Below are 23020 nucleotides of genomic sequence, written 5' to 3' on the forward strand. Positions count from 1 at the left end.
GTGCGGAATGCGGTGGCCATCATATTGGGCAGGTTGGCAGCGCTGCTGCAGCCTCCACTCGCTGCAAGCATTTAGATGCTTTCATTTATCTTGCATACCCTCTCTGTCAACCGAGAAACATAACCGGAAACATAGCAGGTCACTTTAAGAAATGGCAATTTCCTGAAAACGCCGCACCGATCCTTTAAACCCGATCTTTAGCCTCCTGCTGATGTTACCGCCAGAAAGAGCGCGTTGCATGGGAGCTTCTGCGCTGCGCTCATTTCAATCAGCAAGCAGCACCAAAATATCTGTGCTGCCTGCACTCTTTTTGCGGGTGGTGTATGATTCGCAATTTTCAGCAAAAATCACGCAAGAAAACTGGATAAAATAAGACTGTTTATTGACCAAAGTAAGCTTGCACAGAAAAACCTTTGATAAAAGGGCATACAAAATGGCCGCCAGGCCCCGTGATCAGTTTATGAACCATTTTATTTCTGTTACTGCAAGCCAGACAGGCTTGTGGATTGAAGACAGTGAGCCCGCGAAAGCCAGTATCTGGGAACCGAAACTCAGAGGAACAGCATACATATTCAATGGATTACAAGTACAGGATGGGGCCCATCAAGATATGGGCGGACAATGCAAAATCACTCATACCCATTTATTGTACAAAGGAAAAACCGTTTAGCAGCCATCAAGGAAAATCTCCGGACCGATCAATATGCGAACCGAGCCGCGGTGACAATGCAAAAGACATTAAAAGACATTATCGGCCAGGAAGGCCAGTTTAAGTTATCACCGGCTCCGTTACAAGACAAAGCGCCCCTGCAGAGATTTCTGCCCGCCAAAATTAATACAAAGACAGGACTATGATTTGGCGGGAGATAAGACTGTTCCAAAAGAGTATAACTATGGATTGAAAGTCCATATACGTGACTTCAACTTCTTCGGACGGTGGCAGGATCGGCGCCTCTTCCACTTCGGCAGATGCAGAATCGATGAAAACGTTTTCGTCTTTTTAAAGGCGGACGGTTTCGGTAAAAAGACAACGTGGTCGGTGTTCAGCCAAACAAGGCTCGGCCACGACGAGAAGACGACGAGGGTGGCCCGGGTACTGGGGTCGGGAGATCATCGACGACCCAGGCCGACGGAGAAGAAACCCTCTGGAGAACCGACCAGGCCGGAGACAAAAAGACAGTCCGGGCCTGACACTTCCGTGTCTCAACATCCCATTGGGTTGTTGTTCTACTCCATGAACAGAAATCCACGACAGGCTTAGTGGATCTCAACCTTGACGAGCGCTCATCGAGGCTGTGTCTACCCCATCGCCTCGAGAGAGAGAGAGAGAGAGAGAGAGAATATCGACTGCGCCAGAAGTTTCCAAATCCACGTGACGACGGAAAGCGGTGCCAAAAGGGCTGCGAACCCCCCTTTCTCGCGATTTCGAGAGTGGTGAGCATGATCCCAGGTTCCCCAGGTCGAAACTTAGTTTAGGTATAGGGGAGGGAGTTAAGGGAAGTCGTAATGTGTTTCCCCTTTTACGATGTGCCGTGTGTTCCCCATTTCCATAGAGTCAAGTTCATAAATTTGTGCATGATTGTAGTTACTTTAATCTGTGCCTATGACATGTATTTTGTAATGCTTCAAACTGTTTAAAAATAAAAGCATCCATTTCGTGCTATTCAGCCTGGTCTATTGAGTCCTTTTCTCTGCACTACTGTTCTCTGCATCTAAGTCCAAGGTCTAGAACCGTAGGGGGAGTGGGTCGAACCACTCAAGGGTAATTCTTGCATGAAGCCTGGCAGGAGGCCAGAACGGGCAAGAGAGCAGGAAAAAAACCCCTACAGTGGCCGTTAACATTGGCGCGCGGAGGCACTGCCCGTTTTCGGCTTTAATTGAATTTCTCAGCCAAAGAAAGAATTTGCATTTAAATAGCACCTTTCACAACCTCTGGAAGTCCCAAAGCACTTTACAGCCAATTAAGTCGTTTTGAAGTGTAGTCACTGTTGTAATGTTGAAATTGGAACAACCAATTCGCACACAGCAAGATCCCACAAACAGCAATGTGATAATGACCAGATTATCGGTTTTGGTGTTGTTGGTTGAGGGATAAATATTGGCCAGGACACGGGGAGAAGACCTTGCTCTTCGAATAGTGCCATGGGATTTTTTTACGTCCACCTGAGGGGGCAGATGGGGCCTTGCTTTAATATTTCATCCCAAAGACAGCACCTCCAACAGTGCAGCATTGAAATATCAGCCTGGACTATGTGCTCTAATCTCTGGAGTGGGACTTGAACCCACAACCTTCTGACTCAGAGGCGAGAGTGCTACCCACTGAAGCACGGCTGAAACCTGTAATAATATGGACTGGGAATCCCTGTTGACATTATTAATGGAATGGCATGCTCACATGACATTCCTCTTTCCACTATTTTATTACAGAGTTTATTTTATTTTAATTGGATTAACCATTAAAGCAACAGCAAAGGGAATGTCATACAAATGTGTTAAACATTTGTCCACTAATTTCCAGGTATATATATATCTATTACAATAAAAATCTTACATCTGCGCACTTCACCCTTCCTGTGTCAACGTTGTCCATTATAAATTTATGTGTCTACATTTATAATGGAGACTGCCTATGTAAACTTATCACACTGTAATTACTTTCCCCTGGCAGTGGTGGCACTGTACCACCTCAGTTTTGGGTCTCCCAGCTCCTCAGGCTGTGCCACAGAAAAACTCCGCTGCTTCAATCAATTCAACTTCGCTGCTTCCCTAATTCACCCAAGTTTTGCTATTTATCTATAAATAATATAAAATCACAGTATTACACAAAATAAAGGCCAAATGTATGACTTTAAAATGAGGATTGAATTACGTCTGCATACCCATGTCCAGATATCCACATCCCTTTAACCTCATTTTACCTGAAGAGTACACTTGGTGTTGACTTCTCATGTGCAATATGAGGTTAATACTGACATATATTTAAAAACATAACTACAATTGCTTGTTATTTAGCAACAGACTCTCCATTCCTTCTGCTTCTACAAGCTTCTTTTTACAAATGCACATTTTATGTAATTAAAAAAGATTCTATCTGTGTTTTGATAACCTACTTCATTCTGAACAGGAACTCTTATTAACCAACATACAGTTCCACTAGCAGTGTCTGTTCTTGTTTTGACCCTGTCTTGTGGTTGATGCAGGATAATTGCTCATGAACAAGAGCAGTGTCTTTTTATTTATTGTTTCAGATGCGTCAAGGTAACAATTTGGTAGCATTAGAGGCACATAAACCTCAGCTATAATTAATTGTTTTGACATGCTCTCCCATCCCAGGATAGATGCGCGCATGCCAATCAGATGAAATAGATGAGACTGTCACAGTGAACATTTAACACTCAATATATTAGTAGGTTTCTCAGCAATGTTGCCATTGGCCCGTATTTTCCGATGCCTACTGGTGTGTACAAGCCGTAGGGAGATCGGAAATGCCGGTTTCAGGCATGCGAAGCGCATCCCGCTGAAAACCGGCATTTCCGATCTGTCAAGACGCCTGCCCTGGAGGAGGGCCTCTGTGGGGGGAAGAGTTCCGCTTTCTGCAGGACCTCTGCTCGTTGAAAACCCTTAGAAATCTGACGCCTGGTACAAGCAGGCGTAAGGCCAGCTTTTACCAGCATTAGAGTTTTAAAAAGTTTTTAAAAAAATTCCACTCATTTATAATTTTAAAATACTTTTAAAAAAGGTAAGTTTATTTTTAGCCCCGTAAAAAACGAATTATTTTATTCAAAAAATTCAATTTTTGTTTAAAATATTTAATTTAATGTAATTTTAACTAATTTTAAAAACGTGATTTAAAAAAAATGTATTTAATGTCTTTTTTCAGTGATCCCCATTCACACTTTTGACAAGTCTATGTCAAAAGTATAAAGGGGGATTCCCTTCTTTCATTGGCTCGCCTGGCCCACAAGAACGCAGGAGCAAGGATGTCTTGCTGCAGTTCTACAGGACCTTGGTGAGACCACACCTTGAGTATTGTGTGCAGTTTTGGTCACCTTATCTGAGGAAGGATGTTCTTGCCATGGAGGGAGTGCAGCGAAGATTCACCAGACTGATACCTGGGATGGCAGAAATGACGTATGAAGGAAGATTGGGTCGATTGGGCTTGTATTTGCTAGAGTTTAAAAGAATGAGAGGGGATCTCATTGAAACTTATAAAATTCCAACAGGACTAGACAGACTAGATGCAGGAAGGATGTTCCCGATGGCGGGGGAGTCCAGAACCAGGGGTCACAGTCTAAGGATAAGGGGTAAGCCATTTAGGACAGAGATGAGGAGGAATTTCTTCACCCAGAGAGTGGTGAACCTGTGGAATTCTCTACCACAGGAGGCAGTTGAGGCCAATTCATTAAATATATTCAAGAAGGAGTTAGATATATTTCTTGAGGCTAAAGGGATATGGGGAGAAAGCAGGGACAGGGTACTGAATTTGGATGATCAGCCATGATCTCATTAAATGGCAGAACAGGCGCGAGGGGCTGAATGGCCTACTCCTATCTTCTATGTTTCTATGTAAAGGGGAAAGTAGAAAAAAATTATACCGGAGCAGTGGAGATTTGTTAAAGGCAAATCATGTTTGACTAACTTGATCGAGTTTCTTGATTAAGTAACAGAGAGGGTTGATGATTATAGTACGGTTGCTATTGTATATATGGATTTTCAAAAGGTGTTTGATAAAGTACCACATAATAAACTTGTTAGCAAAATTGAAGCCCATGGGATTAAAGGGGTAGTGACAGATTAATCACAAAATTGGCTAAGAGACAGAAGCAGATGAACGGTTGTTTTTCAAACTGGAGGGAAGTGTGCAATGGTGTCTCCCAGAGGTCGATATTAGAACCACTGCTCTTTTTTTGTTATTTATTAATGATCTGGACTTGGGTATGCAGGGCATAATTTCAAAGTTTGCAGATAACACGAAACTCAGAAATGTAGTAAACAGTGAGGAGGATAGTAACAGACTTCAGGAATACATAGTCAGACTGGTGAAATGGGCAGACACATGGCAGGTGAAATTTAAAGCAGAGAAGTGTGAAGTGATACATTTTGGTAGGAAGAATGAGGAGAAGCAATATCAACTAAATGATACAATTTTAAAGAGGATGCAGGAACAAAGAGATCTGGGGGTGTACATATACAAATCTTTGAAGGTGGCAGGACAAGTTGAGACATCTGTTAAAAAGGCTTTTGGGTTCCTTTATAAATAGAGGCATATGGTACAAAAGCAAGGGAGCCATACTAAACTTTATAAAACACTGGTTAGGCCTCAGCTGGCGTATTGTGTTCAATTCTGGGCACCACACTTTAGGAAGAATGTAAAAGCCTTGAAGAGGGTGCAGAGGGCGTTTATTAGAATGGTACCAGGGGTGAGGGACTTCAGTTATGTGGAGAGATGAGAGAGGTTTAGATTGTTCTCCTTTGGGAGGTTTGATAGGGGTGTTCAAAATCACAAAGGGTTTTGATAGAGTAAATAAGGAGAAACTGTTTCCAGTGGCAGAAGGGTCAGTAACCAGAGGACACAGATTTAAGGTAATTTGCAAAAGAACCAGATGCAACATGAGGGAAAAAAAATACGCAGCGAGTTGTTGTGATCTGAATTAAATGCGTAAAAGAGTGGTGGAAGCAGATTCAATAGTAATTTTCAAAAGGGAATTTGATCAATATTTGAAGGGGAAAAATTTGCACAGCTATGGGAAAGAGCAGGGGTGTGGACTAATTGGGGAGCTCATTCAAAGGGCCAGCACAGGCACGATGGGCCGACTGGCCTCCTTCTGTGCTGTGTCATTCTATGATTCTAGGTTGGGATTAAGGCACTTTATTGGGTTGTAGCCCACTGTAGAGGAAGCTTTACCCTGCACCTTGCAAAGAAAAGAGAGAAAGACGTGTATTTATATGGCACCTTTTACGACCAACAGACATCCCAAAGTACTTTACAGCCAATTAAGTACTTTTTGAAGTGTAGTCACTGTTGTAATGTAGGAAACACGACAGCCAATTTGTGCACAGCAAGCTCCCACAAACAGCAATGTGATAATGACCAGATAAACTGTTTTAGCTGTTGATTGAGAGATAAATATTGGCCAGGACACCAGGGATAACTCCCCTGCTCTTCTTCAAAATGTTATGGTGTAATACCTGACCTGGGACTACTCGTTTTGAGACACGGTAACAAAAGTGAAAGGGCATTCCATTCCCAAGTCTTAACATGCATAAAAGTTTAGAAAGATATAAACATACAATCAAAATCTGAGCATTGTCAGATCACTAAGTGTCTTCAATCACCCTCAACTGTTCCTCAATCAAAATTAATGGGTCTTGAGTGCCCATTCAGTATTTCACGATAGGGTGAGAGGAAGTAAGGTGGGAGAAGGCATGTGTGGAGCATGAACATAGATCGGTTGGGCTGAACGGCCTGTTTCTGTGCTGTACAATTCTATGTAATTCTGTGTTTAAGTGAGATGTAACTTAATTGTGTGTAGAAGCTGATATCAATGTGAAGCAAATGAATGTTTTCAACAGTCATCAGGTCAGCTAAAGATAGACTCACAGGGAATGGTTTCCCGATTAGCGTTCCTTGTGCATAACCTCACGTAATGGGATTGCACAGCAAGAAGTCAGTCACAGAGATCAGCAAGTCACGCACAATTTTATATTCATTCTTCCATACCCAAATTTATGAAATACCTCCCACCACCTGTGCTGGGAGGAGTACCTCATAAAGTCTCTCTCCATGGTTACTGCAGGCAGCACACAACATTGATTGTACTGCACAGTGCACACTTCAAATTGTATGGGAAAGATTTGGCTTCAAATAGGAGATTTTTTTTTAACTGCCTGTTTCCACATACAACAACGTGGCTGGCTAGCCCCTCACTTTTTGTATCACTATTCCTGGTGCTGTTCTTTTATTCAACAGCTGTCACTAGGTGAGATGGGAAATGTCAATTTCCCCTATAGCTCACCAAACGTGATATACTTTGCATGCTGATAGCAGATTTCAATCGAGACTGCTGCAGCTCTTGAAACAGCTATGCACATATCTGTGTCCCCTGTCTGGTTCTTTTGCTGCTTTGAAAATAGATATTAAAGGAGGACAGGAGAAGCACAGCATATGAGAGTTTTGCAGACTGCATGGTAATTCTAAAACGAAGACAGCCTCTTCTAACAAACTGTTGATTTATTTACTCCAGGCTCTTACTTATCACCTCATCTTACGGTTGCCAATTCTGGCTTCATCATATGATGTTGTAGGAGTCTACGTACTCCTAACAAAATATACTGAACTCGGAGAGGTTCAACAGAAAAGGTTTAATTGTTGAGACCACATGTTGAACACAAAAATGGCGTCAGAGACTACACCAAGTCCGACTGTCTTTCATCAGTCCACAGCTTAGACTGCTCCTCCCCCACTCTGGGCTTAACTATGTTGCAGATCGAGTTTCTTAAAGGTATGATCCTTCTTAAAGGTATGACGCATGATTTATAGTCTACGGACCGAAAAGCAGATTGTGTCCTTTCTGTGATCGGTACGCCACACAGCTCCCCCCAGAATCCGCTAGTAGGGAGTGGACGAACCGGCGTGGCGGCTTGATGGCACGGCCGGAACGGCTCTTGGCGGTTGGTGTCGGGAGCGGGGCGGTCGGACGCGTCGGGCTCTTAGGTGGTCTGCCCCGCAGTGGGGGTTGGCCCAGTTGAACGGGTTCATCAGGCTCTAGGTGCGCCAGCTTGAGCCGGTCGACCGACACCTTGTCAGTTCTGCCGCCCACTTGGAGGAGGAAGAACTTGTTCCCCGTCTGGAGTACCTTGTAGGGTCCGTCGTATGGGGGCCGTAGAGGTCGTCGGTGGGCGTCATGGTGCACGAAAACAAATTTGGCCACGTGCAGGCTAGGTGGTACGCGGGTTGCTGGTTCACCGTGCCGGCCGGTGGGTACCGGAGCGAACTGTTGTGCTCGGTTGGCGAAAGCGCAGCATTGCTGGTCAGCCGACCAGGGGGTCGTGGCGGTGGGCAGGAACTCTCCGGGTACGCGCAGCGGCTGGCCGTACACGAGTTCCGCCACCGAGGCTTGCAGGTCTTCCTTGACCGCGGAGCGTAGGCCAAGTAGCACCCACGGGAGGCGGTCGATCCAAGCCTCGTCCTCGAGGCTGGCGCGGAGGGACGCCTTCATGGACCTGTGGAATCGCTCGCACAGTCCGTTGGCTTGGGGGTGGTAAGCCGTGGTGCGGTGAACGGCCACCCCGAGGTTTCGGGCGATGACGGCCCACAGATCAGAGGTGAACTGCGGGCCTCTATCCGACGTCATGTCGGAGGGGATGCCGAACCGAGCGACCCAGGTCCCGATGAATGCCCTCACGATGTCGGTGGTGGTGGTGGACATCAGTGGAATGGCCTCAGGCCAGCGGGTGGTACGGTCCACGATTGTCAGCAGGTGCGGGTGACCTTGTGATGGCGGCAGGGGGCCGACGAGGACGTGGTCAAACCTTCTTTCTGGCACGGTGAACTCCTCGAGTGGGGCTTTGACGTGCTGGTGGATTTTGGCACGCTGGCAAGCTATGCAGGATCTGGACCAGATGCGCACATCTTTGCGCAGGCCGCGCCAGACAAATCGGTTGGCCACCAGTCTAATGGACGCGCTGGTGCCGGGGTGTGAGAGGCCATGGACGATGTCGAACACCCGTTTTCGCCAGGGCGCCGGGATTACAGGGCGGGGTTGCGCCAAGGAGGTGTCGCATTTGACTGTGACGGCGGACGGGCCGCAGGCGACGTCGGTCAGTCGCAGCCCTGGGAGGGTTGTGGGCGCGGAGAGCAGATCGGGGTCGGTGCATTGCTCCGCTGCCAGTTGAGCATAGTCCACTGCCAGGTGGGCGCCATGGACGGCGGGGCGGGTTAGGCAGTCGGCCACCACGTTGTCTCGACCGGAGACGTGCCGGATGTCCGTGGTGAATTCGGACACCGCGGCGAGCTGGCGTTGTTGCCTGGCTGACCGCGGGTCCGCAGATTTTGCCATCCCGAATGTCAGGGGTTTGTGGTCGACAAACGCGGTGAAGGGGTGGCCCTCCAGAAGAAATCTGAAATGGCGGACTGCCAGGTACAGTGCGAGGAGCTCGCGGTCATAGGCGCTGTATTTGGCCTCCGGGGGGCGCAGTTGGCGGCTGAAAAAGGCAGCGGTTGCCAGGCCCCGTCGACCCACTGTTCGTACACGGCGCCGACCGCGTGGTCGGAGGCGTCCGTGGTGAGGGCCACCCTGGCGTTGGGCTGTGGGTGAGCGAGCATGGTGGCGTCGGCGAGCGCCTTTTTGGTCAAGTCGAAAGCTGTCAACATGTCCGCCGACCACTCGATCGCCATTCTGTCTTTCTTACCCCGGAGGGCTTCGTATAGGGGCCGCATGAGGGAGGCCGCTCCGGGAATGAAGCGGTTGTAAAAGTTGATCATCCCCAAGAACTCCTGGAGGCCTTTGATGGTGGTAGGCTGGGGGAACTGCTGGACGGCTTGCACCTTGGCGGGCAGGGGAATGGCTCCGTCCTGCGTGATGTGGTGGCCGAGGAATTCGATCCTGCTGAGGCCGAATTGGCACTTGGCTAGGCTGATGATGAGCCCGTGCTCACTGAGCCGCTGGAACAGGGTGCGTAGGTGCTCAATGTGTTCCTGCTTGGAGGTACTAGCTACCAGGTGTCATCCAGGTAGACAAAGAGGAACTTCAGGTCCCGGAGGACCGAGTCCATGAGCCGCTGGAAGGCCTGGGCCGCGTTTTTGAGGCCGAAGGGCATTCGGAGGAACTCGAATAGCCCAAAAGGGGTGATTATGGCCGTCTTGGAGACGTCCGTGGGGTGGACTGGCACCTGATGGTAACCGCGCACCAGGTCGACTATGGAGAAGACTGAGCGGCCGGCCAGTCTAGCCGAGAAGTCTTGAATGTGCGGTTTGGGGTACCGATCCGGCATGGTGGCGTTGTTTAGGCGCCGGTAGTCCCCGCAGGGGCGCCATCCCCCGTCGGGTTTCGTGGCGATGTGGAGTGGGGAGGCCCAGGGGCTGTTGGAGCGGCGGATGATGCCGAGCTGTTCCATTGTGGCGAACTCAGCCCGCGCGATCTCCAGCTTGGCCGGGTCCAGCCTGCGGGCGTGGGCATACACCGGAGGGCCTGTGGTGGGGATGAAGTGTTCTACCCCATGCTTAGCAACTTTCGCGGAGAAGGTCGGGTTGGTGAGGGCTGGGAACTCAGCCAGGAGTGCTGAGTAGTTGTCCGTTGAGCGGGCGCGGCACTGCCACGCCATTTCGGCGGGTTGGGGGGGGGGGGCCATGGCGCCAGAGGCCCCAGAGGCTCAGGTAGACCCCAGTGCGGCATCGGCAGCAGGTGGAGGCGGAGCTGAGCAGCAGAGCGACTACAAGAGGCCCCAGAGGCTCAGGTAGGTCCCAGTGCGGCATCGGCAGCGGGTGGAGGCGGAGCTGAGCGGCAGAGCGACTGCAAGAGTCCCCAGAGGCTCAGGTAGGCCCCAGTGCGGCATCGGCAGCGGGTGGAGGCGGAGCTGAGCGGCAGAGCGACTACAAGAGGCCCCAGAGGCTCAGGTAGGCCCCAGTGCGGCATCGGCAGCGGGTGGAGGCGGAGCTGAGCGGCAGAGCGACTACAAGAGGCCCCAGAGGCTCAGGTAGGCCCCAGTGCGGCATCGGCAGCGGGTGGAGGCGGAGCTGAGCGGCAGAGCGACTACAAGAGGCCCCAGAGGCTCAGGTAGGCCCCAGTGCGGCATCGGCAGTGGGTGGAGGCGGAGCTGAGCGGCAGAGCGACTACAAGAGGCCCCAGAGGCTCAGGTAGGCCCCAGTGCGGCATCGGCAGCGGGTGGAGGCGGAGCTGAGCGGCAGAGCGACTACAAGAGGCCCCAGAGGCTGAGGTAGGCCCCAGTGCGGCATCGGCAGCGGGTGGAGGCGGAGCTGAGCGGCAGAGCGACTACAAGAGGCCCCAGAGGCTCAGGTAGGCCCCAGTGCGGCATCGGCAGCGGGTGGAGGCGGAGCTGAGCGGCAGAGCGACTACAAGAGGCCCCAGAGGCTCAGGTAGGCCCCAGTGCGGCATCGGCAGCGGGTGGAGGCGGAGCTGAGCGGCAGAGCGACTACAAGAGGCCCCAGAGGCTCAGGTAGGCCCCAGTGCGGCATCGGCAGCGGGTGGAGGCGGAGCTGAGCGGCAGAGCGACTACAAGAGGCCCCAGAGGCTGAGGTAGGCCCCAGTGCGGCATCGGCAGCGGGTGGAGGCGGAGCTGAGCGGCAGAGCGACTACAAGAGGCCCCAGAGGCTCAGGTAGGCCCCAGTGCGGCATCGGCAGCGGGTGGAGGCGGAGCTGAGCGGCAGAGCGACTACAAGAGGCCCCAGAGGCTCAGGTAGGCCCCAGTGCGGCATCGGCAGCGGGTGGAGGCGGAGCTGAGCGGCAGAGCGACGACAAGAGGCCCCAGAGGCTCAGGTAGGCCCCAGTGCGGCATCGGCAGCGGGTGGAGGCGGAGCTGAGCGGCAGAGCGACTACAAGAGGCTCCAGAGGCTCAGGTAGGCCCCAGTGCGGCATCGGCAGCGGGTGGAGGCGGAGCTGAGCGGCAGAGCGACTACAAGAGGCCCCAGAGGCTCAGGTAGGCCCCAGTGCGGCATCGGCAGCGGGTGGAGGCGGAGCTGAGCGGCAGAGCGACTACAAGAGGCCCCAGAGGCTCAGGTAGGCCCCAGTGCGGCATCGGCAGCGGGTGGAGGCGGAGCTGAGCGGCAGAGCGACTACAAGAGGCCCCAGAGGCTCAGGTAGGCCCCAGTGCGGCATCGGCAGCGGGTGGAGGCGGAGCAGAGCGGCAGAGCGACTAAAAGAGGCCCCAGAGGCTCAGGTAGGCCCCAGTGCGGCATCGGCAGCGGGTGGAGGCGGAGCTGAGCGGCAGAGCGACTAAAAGAGGCCCCAGAGGCTCAGGTAGGCCCCAGTGCGGCATCGGCAGCGGGTGGAGGCGGAGCTGAGCAGCAGAGTGACTACAAGAGGCCCCAGAGGCTCAGGTAGGCCCCAGTGCGGCATGGGCAGCGGGTGGAGGCGGAGCTGAGCAGCAGAGTGACTACAAGAGGCCCCAGAGGCTCAGGTAGGCCTCACCAATCTCCAATCTCAGGGAAGGAGAGAGGTAAAAAGTATTCAAGGTGTGACATCACCACAAAGCGGGTAAGTGATTGGTTGGTAAGTATTTCTCCCTTTTTAAGCTTAAATCTCCTTGGTTTATAGTTTCTAAGGTGTGATATTCACCATCTAGAATCGAGGCAGAGGGTATTTAAGAATAATATTAATAAATGTAATTAATTACATATAATGGGAGATCAGGCAATGTGTTGCTGCTGCAATATGTGGGAGCTGGTGGACACCATTGATGCTCACGGTGATCACATTTGCAGTAAGTGTTGGCTGCTCGAGGAATTCCGGCTCCGTGTTGAAGAGCTGGAGTCCGAGCTTCAAACACTGAGACACATCAGGGAGGGGGAGAGTTACCTGGACTCTGTATCAGGAGGTAGTCACACCAATTAGATTAATTAATTCAGATGTAGTCCGTGGCCAGGGTCAGGATGGTGTGACTAGAAGTGAGGCAGGTTCGGGGATCCAGGAGGTAGTGTTGGAGGAGCCGCAGCCCTTGCACTTGTCCAACAGGTTCGAGGCTCTTACTCCCTGTGAGGATGGGAACAGGGACTGCGGGGAGGATGAGCAACCTGGGCACAGCACCGTGGAGCAGCGGGCCATTCAAGTGGGGGGAGTTAAAAGAAATGTTGTAGCGGTAGGGGATAGTACCGTTAGGGGGATAGATAGAGTTCTCTGCAGCCGAGAGCGAGAGTCCCGAAGGCTGTGTTGCCTGCCCGGTGCCAGGGTTAAGGACATCTCCTCTGGGCTAGAGAGAAACTTGGAGTGGGAGGGGGAGGATCCAGTTGTCGTGGTCCATGTTGGTACCAACGACATAGATAGGACAAGGAAGGAGGTTCTGCTGAGGGAGTTTGAGCAGCTAGGGGCCAAATTAAAAAGCAGAACCACAAGGGTAATAATCTCTGGATTATTACCTGAGCCACGAGCGAATTTGGCTAGGACAAATAAAATTAGGGAGTTAAATGCGTGGCTCAAAGACTGGTGTGGGAGAAATGGGTTTTGCTTCCTGGGACATTGGCACCAGTACTGGGGCAGGAGGGAGCTGTTCCATTGGGACGGGCTTCACTTGGCCAGTGCTGGGACTAGAGTCCTGGCGGATCATATAACTAGGGCTGTAGAGGGGGCTTTAAACTAACTAGTGGGGGGGAGGTTCCAAGAGAGCAAATAATACAAATGACAACAGAGAAGGTCATAGACTTAGGTAGCAGTGGGGAAATTAAAAACCAGAGCATGTCAGGAAGGGGCAGAAGGTATGGAGTAAAAGGTAAAGTAATAAAAAGGGCAAAAGCAGGAACTAAGTGTCACAAAACATCTTTGAAAGTTCTCTATCTGAATGCACGTAGCATTCGTAACAAAATAGATGAGTTAATGGCACAAATAACTACATATGGGTATGATCTTGTGGCCATTACAGAAACATGGCTGCAGGGTGACAATGCCTGGGAATTAAACATACCAGGTTATTTAACGATCAGGAAGGACAGGCAGGAAGGAAGGGGAGGTGGGGTGGCTATGTTAATAAAGGAAGGAATCACTGTAATACAGAGAAATGATATTGGGTCAAAAGATCAGGATAATGAAACAGTTTGGGTGGAGGTAAGGAATAATAAGGGGAAAAAAACACTAGTGGGCGTAGTCTATAGGCCTCCGAACTGTGGCAACTCTGTTGGACGGAGTATCAATCAGGAAATAGTTGAGGCTTGTAATAAGGGAACATCTATAATTATGGGGGATTTTAACTATCATATTAATTGGACAAATCAAATTGGGCAGGGCTGCCTTGAGGATGAGTTCATTGAGTGTATTAGGGATGGGTTTCTTGAGCAGTATGTAACTGAACCGACCAGGGGGCAAGCAACCTTAGATCTGGTCCTGTGTAACGAGACAGGATTAATTAAAAATGTCCTAGTAAAGGATCCCCTTGGAATGAGTGACCATAACATGGTTGAATTCCATATTCAATTAGAGAGTGAGAAGGTTGGATCTCAAACAAGCGTGCTAAGCTTGAATAAAGGAGACTATGAAGGTATGAGAGCGGAATTGAGTAGTCGATTGGGAAAATAGATTAAAGGGTAAGACGATACATGATTAGTGGTGTACATTTAAGGAGTTATTTTACAACTTCCAAAAAGTATATATTCCACTGAGAAGAAAAGGGTGTAAAAGAAAAGACAGCCATCCGTGGCTAAGTAAAGAAATTAAGGATAGTATTCAACTAAAAACAAGGGCATATAAGGTAGCCAAATCTAGTGGGAGGATAGAGGATTGGGAAAACTTTAAAAGACAGCAAAAAATAACAAAAAGATTGATTAAGAAAGGGAAGATAGATTATGAAAGTAAATTAGCAAAAAATATAAAAACAGATAGTAAGAGTTTTTATAGTTATATAAAAAGAAAAAGGGTGGCTAAAGTAAATGTTGGTCCCTTAGAGTATGAGACCAGGAAATTGATGGTGGGAAATATGGAGATGGCAAAAACACTGAATGAATATTTTACATCAGTCTTTACAGTAGAAGACACTAAGAATATCCCAACACTGGACAAACAGGGGGCTAAAGGGGGGGAGGAGCTAAACACGATCAAAATCACTAAGGAAGTGGTACTCTGTAAAATAATGGGACTCAAGGCGGATAAATCACCTGGACCTGATGGCTTACATCCTAGGGTCTTGAGGGAAGTGGCGGTAGGGGTTGTGGATGCATTGGTAATAATTTTCCAAAACTCCCTGGACTCGGCAATGGTCCCGGCAGACTGGAAAACTGCTAATGTAACACCCTTATTTAAAAAGGGCAGTAGACAGAAGGCTGGAAACTATAGACCGGTTAGCCTAACATCTGTGGTAGGTAAAATTTTGGAGTCCATTATTAAGGAGACAGTAACAGGACATTTGGATAATCATAATTTAATAGGACAAAGTCAGCATGGTTTTATGAAGGGGAAGTCATGTTTGACAAATTTGCTGGAGTTCTTTGAGGAAGTAACATATAGGGTGGATAAAGGGGGACCAGTGGACGTAGTGTATTTAGACTTCCAAAAGGCATTTGACAAGGTGCCACACAAAAGATTATTGCTTAAGATAAAAAATCACGGGATTGGGGGTAATATTCTGGCATGGATAGAGGATTGGCTATCTAACAGAAGGCAGAGAGTTGGGATAAATGGTTCATTCTCAGACTGGCAATCAGTAACTAGTGGTGTTCCGCAGGGGTCAGTGCTGGGTCCCCAACTCTTTACAATCTATATTAACGATTTGGAGGAGGGGACCGAGTATAACATATCAAAATTTGCAGATGATACTAAGATGGGGGGGAAAGTAGTGAGTGAGGAGGACATAAAAAACCTTCAAGGGGACATAGACAGGCTAAGTAAGTGGGCAGAGATTTGGCAGATGGAATACAATACTGGAAAGTGTGAGGTTATGCACTTTGGCAGGAAAAATCGTAGAGCAAGTTATTATCTTAATGGCAAGAAACTGGAAAGTACTGAAGTACAAACGGATCTGGGGGTCCTGGTGCACGAAACTCAAAAGGTTAGTATGCAGGTGCAGCAAGTGATTAAGAAGGCCAATGGAATGTTGGCTTTCATTGCTAGGGGGATAGAATATAAAAATAGGGAGGTATTGCTTCAGTTGTACAAGGTATTGGTGAGACCGCACCTGGAATACTGCGTACAGTTTTGGTGTCCATACTTAAGAAAGGACATACTTGCTCTCGAGTCAGTACAAAGAAGGTTCACTCGGTTAATCCCAGGGATGAGGGGATGGACATATGAGGAGAGGTTGAGTAGATTGGGACTCTACTCATTGGAGTTCAGAAGAATGAGAGGCGATCTTATTGAAACATATAAGATTGTGAAGGGGTTGGATCGGGTGGATGCAGGGAAGATGTTCCCGATGATGGGTGAAACTAGAACTAGGGGGCATAGTCTTAGAATAAGGGGCTGCTCTTTCAAAACTGAGATGAGGAGGGACTACTTCACTCAGAGGGTGGTAGGTCCATGGAATATGCTGCCCCAAAAAACTGTAGAAGCTACATCATTACATAAATTTAAAACAGAAATAGACAGTTTCCTATAATTAAAGGGAATTAAGGGTTACGGGGAGCGGGCAGGAATTTGGACATGAGTTTAGGTGCGGATCGGTCATGGCCCTGTGGGTAGCGGAGCGGGCCCAGGGGCCGTGTAGCCTGATCCTGCTCCGATTTCGTGTGTCTAATTCTGTTAGATGCAGGAGATGGTTCTGTGATAGTGGATTGGCAGTTAGGATCAGATCAGCCATGATCTTATTGAATGGCGGAGCAGGCTCGAGGGGCCGATTGGCCTACTCCTGCTCCTATTTCCTTTGTTCTTATGTTCTTATCGGTGACATGGTGTTCATGTCCACGAGGCGGCGCCGAGGCATGTCGGCCAACAGGCCGTGGGCGCACAGGAAATCCGCACCGAGGAGCGGGGAGAGCACCTTGGCGGTGATAAACTCCCAGTGGTAGCGGCGGCCTGCGAGGTCGATGGTGACGGTGCGGGTGCCGTACGTCCGGATGTCGGTGCCGTTGGCGGCAGCCAGCGCAGGGCCGCGGCCGCCTCGCTGGATCTCGAGGGCGGACGCGGGGATGATGCTGCGCTGCGCGCCCGTGTCGCATAGGAAACGTCGTCCGGAGGCGCTGTCCGTAACGTACAGCAGCGCGCCTGCTTGCCCCACGGCCATCGTGTAGGCCGGTGTGGGGGCGGTTGGAAACGTGCAGGGATGGCTGCAGCGGCGTGCCCGTGCGCCGAACCGGGTATGGAAGTAGCAGTAGCCCTGGGTCGGAGGGCTTGGGGGACGTGGGGGCCTCGTGGCTGAGCTGTGTGGCCGTGCGATAGAGGGTGGAGCGCGCGCCGACGCTGCGGAGGCCAGGTCGGGGGTGACGGTGTGGTTGGAGCCGGCGGACAGGAGCTTATCGGCTTCGTTGGCCAGGTCCTCGAGGTCCGTGAGGCTGGACGCCACGATCGCCGGGCGGATGCTGGGGGGTAGTTGGCGGATAAAGAGCGTGCGGAAGAGGGAGCCGGGCGGTTTCTCGTCGGTCAGAGCAAGTATGTGTGAGAGCAAGTCTGACGGCGTGGAGTCACCGAGGCCCGGGAGGTCGAGGAGGTGGCAGTTGCGCACGAATTGGGAGGCTGTGAATTTTTTAAGGAGCGCGGACTTGAGATGTGCGTACTTGCCTTCCTCCGAAGGGTTTTCTAGTGTTGTCCAGACTTTCGTGATTGTGGAGCTGCCCAGGGAGGCGAGGAGGTAGTCGTACATCGTTGCGTCGGCGGTGATGCCGCGGAGTCGGAATTGCTATTCAGCTTGAAGGAACCAGGCGGTGGCTAGGTTCTCCCAGAACTCCGGCAGCTTCACAGAAACTACGTTTGTGTCGGCCATGGTTACGCTTAGGAGTTGTCCTGAGCGTCGGGGTCACCAATGTAGGAGTCTACGTACTCCTAACAAAATATACTGAACTCGGAGAGGTTCAACAGAAAAGGTTTAATTGTTGAGACCACATGTTGAACACAAAAATGGCGTCAGAGACTACACCAAGTCCGACTGTCTTTCATCAGTCCACAGCTTGGACTGCCCCTCCCCCGCTCTGGGCTTAACTATGTTGCCGATCGAGTTTCTTAAAGGTGTGATCCTTCTTAAAGGCATGACGCCTGATTTATAGTCTACAGACCAAAAAGCGGATTGTGTCCTTTCTGTGATCGGTACGCCACAATGTAATGGTTTTAAGGGCTGAGCTACATGAAACTCATTTACTTGCAGCACCAGTACACCAATAAGATGGTTGAGAGAGGGAAAGTGTGCGTTGCCTTGACATGTCAAACACCAGTGGACTCATTTCAAACATCGGCTGGATTATAGACTCTCCAGGAATGTATGAAACTAATGAGAACTGTAAAACAAGATAAATCTGATACACCATTCAATATTCATGGCTGAGAATTCCCTGGGTTGCTCGCAGCAAAGTCCAGGAGATTAACCTTGAATTCCTGGAGATGCTAGGACAATTCAGGAGGGTTCGCAACCCTATCCTCATCTTCAAGAGGGCAAAGTGATCTGACTAGCGATTTGACAAAACGGGACGATGTATTTGGTGTCTCAGGTCAGGAGATTAATGTTTATTCACACCAAACAAAGCGAAAGGTGGCACTAAAGGGACCTTTAACAAATCTGCACTGCTGGTGCGAGCCCTCACCCATTGGCAGCCATTTTGGAAACTGCCCACGATTTCCTAAATCTAAAAAGTTCCAAGTCAGTGCCGACAGATGCTGCTGAATTTCTAACAGATGCTGCTGATGGGTGAGTCTCCTCGGCAGCACCTTACACTTATACAACTTACATTTGCAAAGCGGAGGTAATTCGAACATGTCTAAATGGTTCATTTACAGGATTGTAATATGAAGATGAGGAAGGCCATTTGGCCCAATTCAGCCCCTGCATTCCAAAACAACCATAACATTCCCCACATCACCATGGCATCTAATGCAGTGAATCTAAGGTTCTCGTCTCCACTACCGTACCCAGATGTCCGTTCTAAATATTGATGGCTCTTTGTGTGAAGAAGCTCCTCCTGCCAACTGTGATAAATTGTTCCTCCACCAGTTTTAACGTATGCCCCCTTGTTCGAGAGTCTTGGCTTACCTTGCCGTAGTGCTCCAGGGTTACTTTATCAACTGTGCTTAATATCTCGTTTACTTGTATAAGGTCCACTCTCAGTCACCTCCTTCCAAGCTTAATGAACCCCAGTCTTTCTTCATAACTCATTCCTTTGATGCCAGAGATCAGCCTCACAGCTACAGTCTGCACCGCCTCCATGACATCAGTGTTTTCCCTTGGTCTTATACTGGTGATAAGATGCACTTTGCTCTACAGTTTTCAAAATAAATATAGTGCTGCAAATGCTAATTATACATTTGTTTTATATTTTGCACCATTTTTCCAAAGAACTTGGTTTTACTGATATTTCAGCAATCCTCTGAGGACAAGAGTATTGGACTACAAGACGACATCACTGCATTCGGCGAGCTATGGGAATTAGAATTTTTTTTTGTTGCCTCCATTTGACTCATTGGCCCTTAATTTTCCGATAGGACGCTTCCTACGTGCGGATGTCTCCTATCGGAAAAAAATCTACAAACTTACCTGAGGGCTCCCGAGGTCCGGACACTTCCGATCCTGGGCCTCTCCACAGTCAAAATGCGCAGGACCCATGTATCACAGGGACGCATGCGGTTCGCAAGTGCCCCTGGGATCACGTGGGCCAGGCGAGCTAATGGGAGAGGGAATCCCTCTTCATACTTTTGGCAGATAGAACTGTCAAAAGTATGAATGAGGATCACTGAAAAAAGACACTAAAACATTAAATACATTTTTTTTAAATCACGTTTTTAAAATGAGTTAAAATTACATTAAATATTTTAAACAAAATTAAATTTTTTGAAAAAAATAATTAGTTTTATACGGGGCTGAAAATAAACTTACCTTTTTTAAAAGTATTTTTAAATTGTAAATGAATGAAAAAAAATTACCTTTTTTACTTTTTTAAACTCTTATGCTGGTAAAAGCAGGCCTTACGCCTGCTTTTACCAGGCGTCAGATTTCTAAGGGTTTTCAGTGGACAGAGGTTCTTCAGAAAGCTGAACTCTCCCCCCGCAGAGGCCCTCCTCCAGGGCAGGCGTCCGGTCTGTCAAGAGGATTCTTGACAGATCGGAAATGCTGGTTTTCAGCGCATGTGCTTCGCATGCTTGAAACCGGCATTTCCGATGTCCCTACGGGTGTGTACACAGCCCGTACACACCCGTAGGCATCGGAAAATACGGGCCATTATATTTTCCAACATTCGGCACTGGATATTTACAGCAAATTGTCATTGCAGGGTTTGAGATTGTGCACATACAGGAAACTTTGGTTTATCTGGAGGTTATATGTCCGGAATACTCGATTTAACGGCAAAAATCAGGAGCCACTTTCTATAAGTTTTTTTTAGTTCTCGTTACTTTTTTTTTCCCAGTCAGGCACTGCAAGGTCTGTAGCTATAGCAGCAGCTTCAGCTAGAGACGTTTGCAGCTGCAGCCGACTGTTTTGAAGCGCAACAGGGTTTGTTGATTCACACGGGGCTTTTCAGTTCCGTATGTTTCAACATTAACGCTGGTATGTCCGGCACTTTTGATGGTACGTCAGTGCCGGATATCAGAAAGTTTCCTGCATTCTGAAAGCTGTCCGGTGCGGGGAGCGGATGTTCAGCCCTCAAATTAGTTCATTTTGTTGTGGATTGTACATTCAGAACTGGGTCACAGAATGAAACGTTTGGGGAAAAAAAACATGCAGAGCCTATTAAAATGAAGAAGACAGCATTGGAAAAACTAACAAGTCATTTGAAAATAAATCACCTGTTGTGTAGACACAGCAGTGAGAACCTGACAGTGTCCGAACAAGAGATTTATTGCCACCTGCTGTAGGAGGCCAGGCGTGAACAGGTTGGAGCAGCAACTGCAGAATGTTTTACAAATTGCACAAAGGTTTTAAGTAAGCATAATTTCAAGACGAACAGATATCATCTTCCCATGAATAAGAATTGATTCCTCTTTAGGCCATGCATTCCTTAAATTGCTTAAGTTCCTTAAATTAAATTCAGTAAAATTAAAACAATCAAATGCTGGGTTTTCTTTAGTCTTTGAGAGGGTGAGGTTAAAACTTACATTTTCTGTAGTTCCTGTAATGACATGTAGGCCGTCGTAGGTTGATTTGATGTACATACCCTACAAGAAGACCAAGCAGAAGATCAATGGGAAATGTTGCCATGGCAGATTATTGCACCCCACCCCCAACCCCACCCATATAGATCAGGCAAAACTGTGCTGCTGCAGCAACTGCTGCGACCTTCAAAACACATGCACCCATCAGCTGCCAATTGGTTCTGAGGCGATGTATTGCATCGCACCTCCAGATCACTTCGCTAGTGAGAGAGAAAAAAGAATTCTTGGCTTCTTCTGAATGAATGAAAGCCAGGAATGCAAAGTGCATATTTTGTTCAAATCAATAATCTTGGTTTCCCGGAAATTAAATTGCAAGGTGAAAATTATGGCACACATTGAACAGTGTGCTTCATTCACAGTGCGAACTCATAAAAAAAAATGCTATTTATTTTCCCTCACACAAAGAGGTTGACAGCTTGAGTAATTTAAAGTTCTTCTATGCCCTTTTCTAACATTTTCTTTTGTAATCTTGGCATTCTGCAGTCAAGATAGTTCTGACAGAACACTGATTAAATGCAACGACACAGTGCGCCTCAGTTCTCGTGCTGTAATTATCTGCATTATTTTCAGCGTATAGAGCAATTCGGAATTTGTGTCAGAATAAAAATCCAACACAACCCAGCTTAAAGGATGAATAGCAGCTCGGGTCAAGATTCAGCTAAACACAAAAATGATACCAATTTGTAAATAAGCCAGTGTGCTTTTTCTCCCTCCAAAATCTCAACAAGCACAACCCCAACACAGCAATTCCACTTAAGCAGTCAGTAAATATCGTGTGCATCAGGCAGCTGCATTTTAAATTCTTTTCAGTTGAAAATGAAAACCTAACACACTTCAGAGGAAAACCATACCCACAGCCTTACAATTCTTCACAAAGGTAACGCAGCGTGAGAGGCAGTCAGAACTCTCAATCTGCTTCGATTCTATCGTTGGCTGCTCGCAATTAATTTGCTAACGAGCTTAGTTACATCTCTTCTCAATTTTAATAGTGGGCCGTGTCCCCCTAGGAACCAGTGCCTGAGGCTGAATAGGACACACCTGGTCTGAGGAACTTTAATTCATTGATAAAAGGTAACTGTTATTTTCCAGTCAGACAAGAAACCGACCCACTGTAGCTTTTCAAATTTATTTTCACAATTTCCAGAGATTTCTGGGGTAATTTTAACCTAACTCACCAGGCAGGAAACCCATGGGATGGCAGAGAACGCTGATTTTACACCCCACCCACTGCTCCTGGGCCTGGCCAAAGTGGCCATCAACTGGTCCAGGCAGCGGGCGGTCGAGGGGGTCGTTCGGCCCGACTGCCTGCCTCTTTTCTGCGGCCACGTTCGTGCCCAGGTGGCCCTGGAGATGGAGCACGCGGTGTCTGCCGGCACGCTCGAGTCCATCGGCACGCTCGAGGCCTTCCGCGACTGGAGTGCATCATCATCCCCGGGAATATAATTTTAATTTAAGTTGTTACGGTTCTTTTAATGTTTTAAGTTAAGTTACAGTATTGGCCCAGAAATTCGGGTCTCCATGGGTGAGTACGCATGGGGTACTCACCTGTAAGCCCAATGGAAGTGCCGGTTTCATGCAGGCACTGCGCTTACCTTCTCCCTGAAGCTGTCCTCGCCTCCCTTGAGCTGCTGGGTTTCCTGAGGCACGGGAAACCTGGCCGGCCAGGGTGAAACCTGCAAAATCTGAGGCTCCCAGCCTCATTATAATATTTACATTGCCAACCCTCCTCCTGGTAGTGGGTTGGCTGCCCTCCCCTTGTCCCGCCTCCGTTAAACCTGGATGTGGGCAGGTTGGGGTCGAATTTCAGATTTTTTAAATTTTAAAATGTCACCTGACCACAACCCAGCCGCTATTGAGGGGTAAAATTCACCCTATGTTTTCAGTGTTTTGTTGTGAGTGGATGTGTAGCAGAGGACTGGAGAGCGGCCAGTGTAATACGCATTTTCAAAAAGGAAGTCAGAGCTAACCTGTGGGGAAAATTTTGGAAATTTTAAATAAAGGATGAAATTACTAGATATCTAGATAAAGAGAAAATAATCCGAAGCAGCCAAAATAGGTTTCAGAAAAGAAGATCATGC

The 23020-nt window shown here is 48.6% G+C and overlaps 1 protein-coding gene across 3 annotated transcripts in view; it reads right to left on the reverse strand.

Annotated features, from left to right (window-relative positions):
• The window catches only part of LOC147124941 (connector enhancer of kinase suppressor of ras 2), a 1271510-nt gene that overhangs the window by 745887 nt on the left and 502603 nt on the right, over window positions 1–23020 (reverse strand). For all 3 annotated transcript variants that reach the window (XM_085995047.1, XM_085995029.1, XM_085995038.1), the window contains exon 7: window positions 20886–20945. In XM_085995047.1, coding sequence (XP_085851173.1) covers window positions 20886–20945 — 60 coding nt within the window. The remainder of the gene's footprint in view (window positions 1–20885; window positions 20946–23020) is intronic.

Source organism: Somniosus microcephalus, chromosome 1 (genome assembly GCF_052327205.1).
Source record: "Somniosus microcephalus isolate GS21.2 chromosome 1, FLI_Smic_1.0, whole genome shotgun sequence".
NCBI classification, from domain to species: Eukaryota; Metazoa; Chordata; class Chondrichthyes; order Squaliformes; family Somniosidae; genus Somniosus; species Somniosus microcephalus.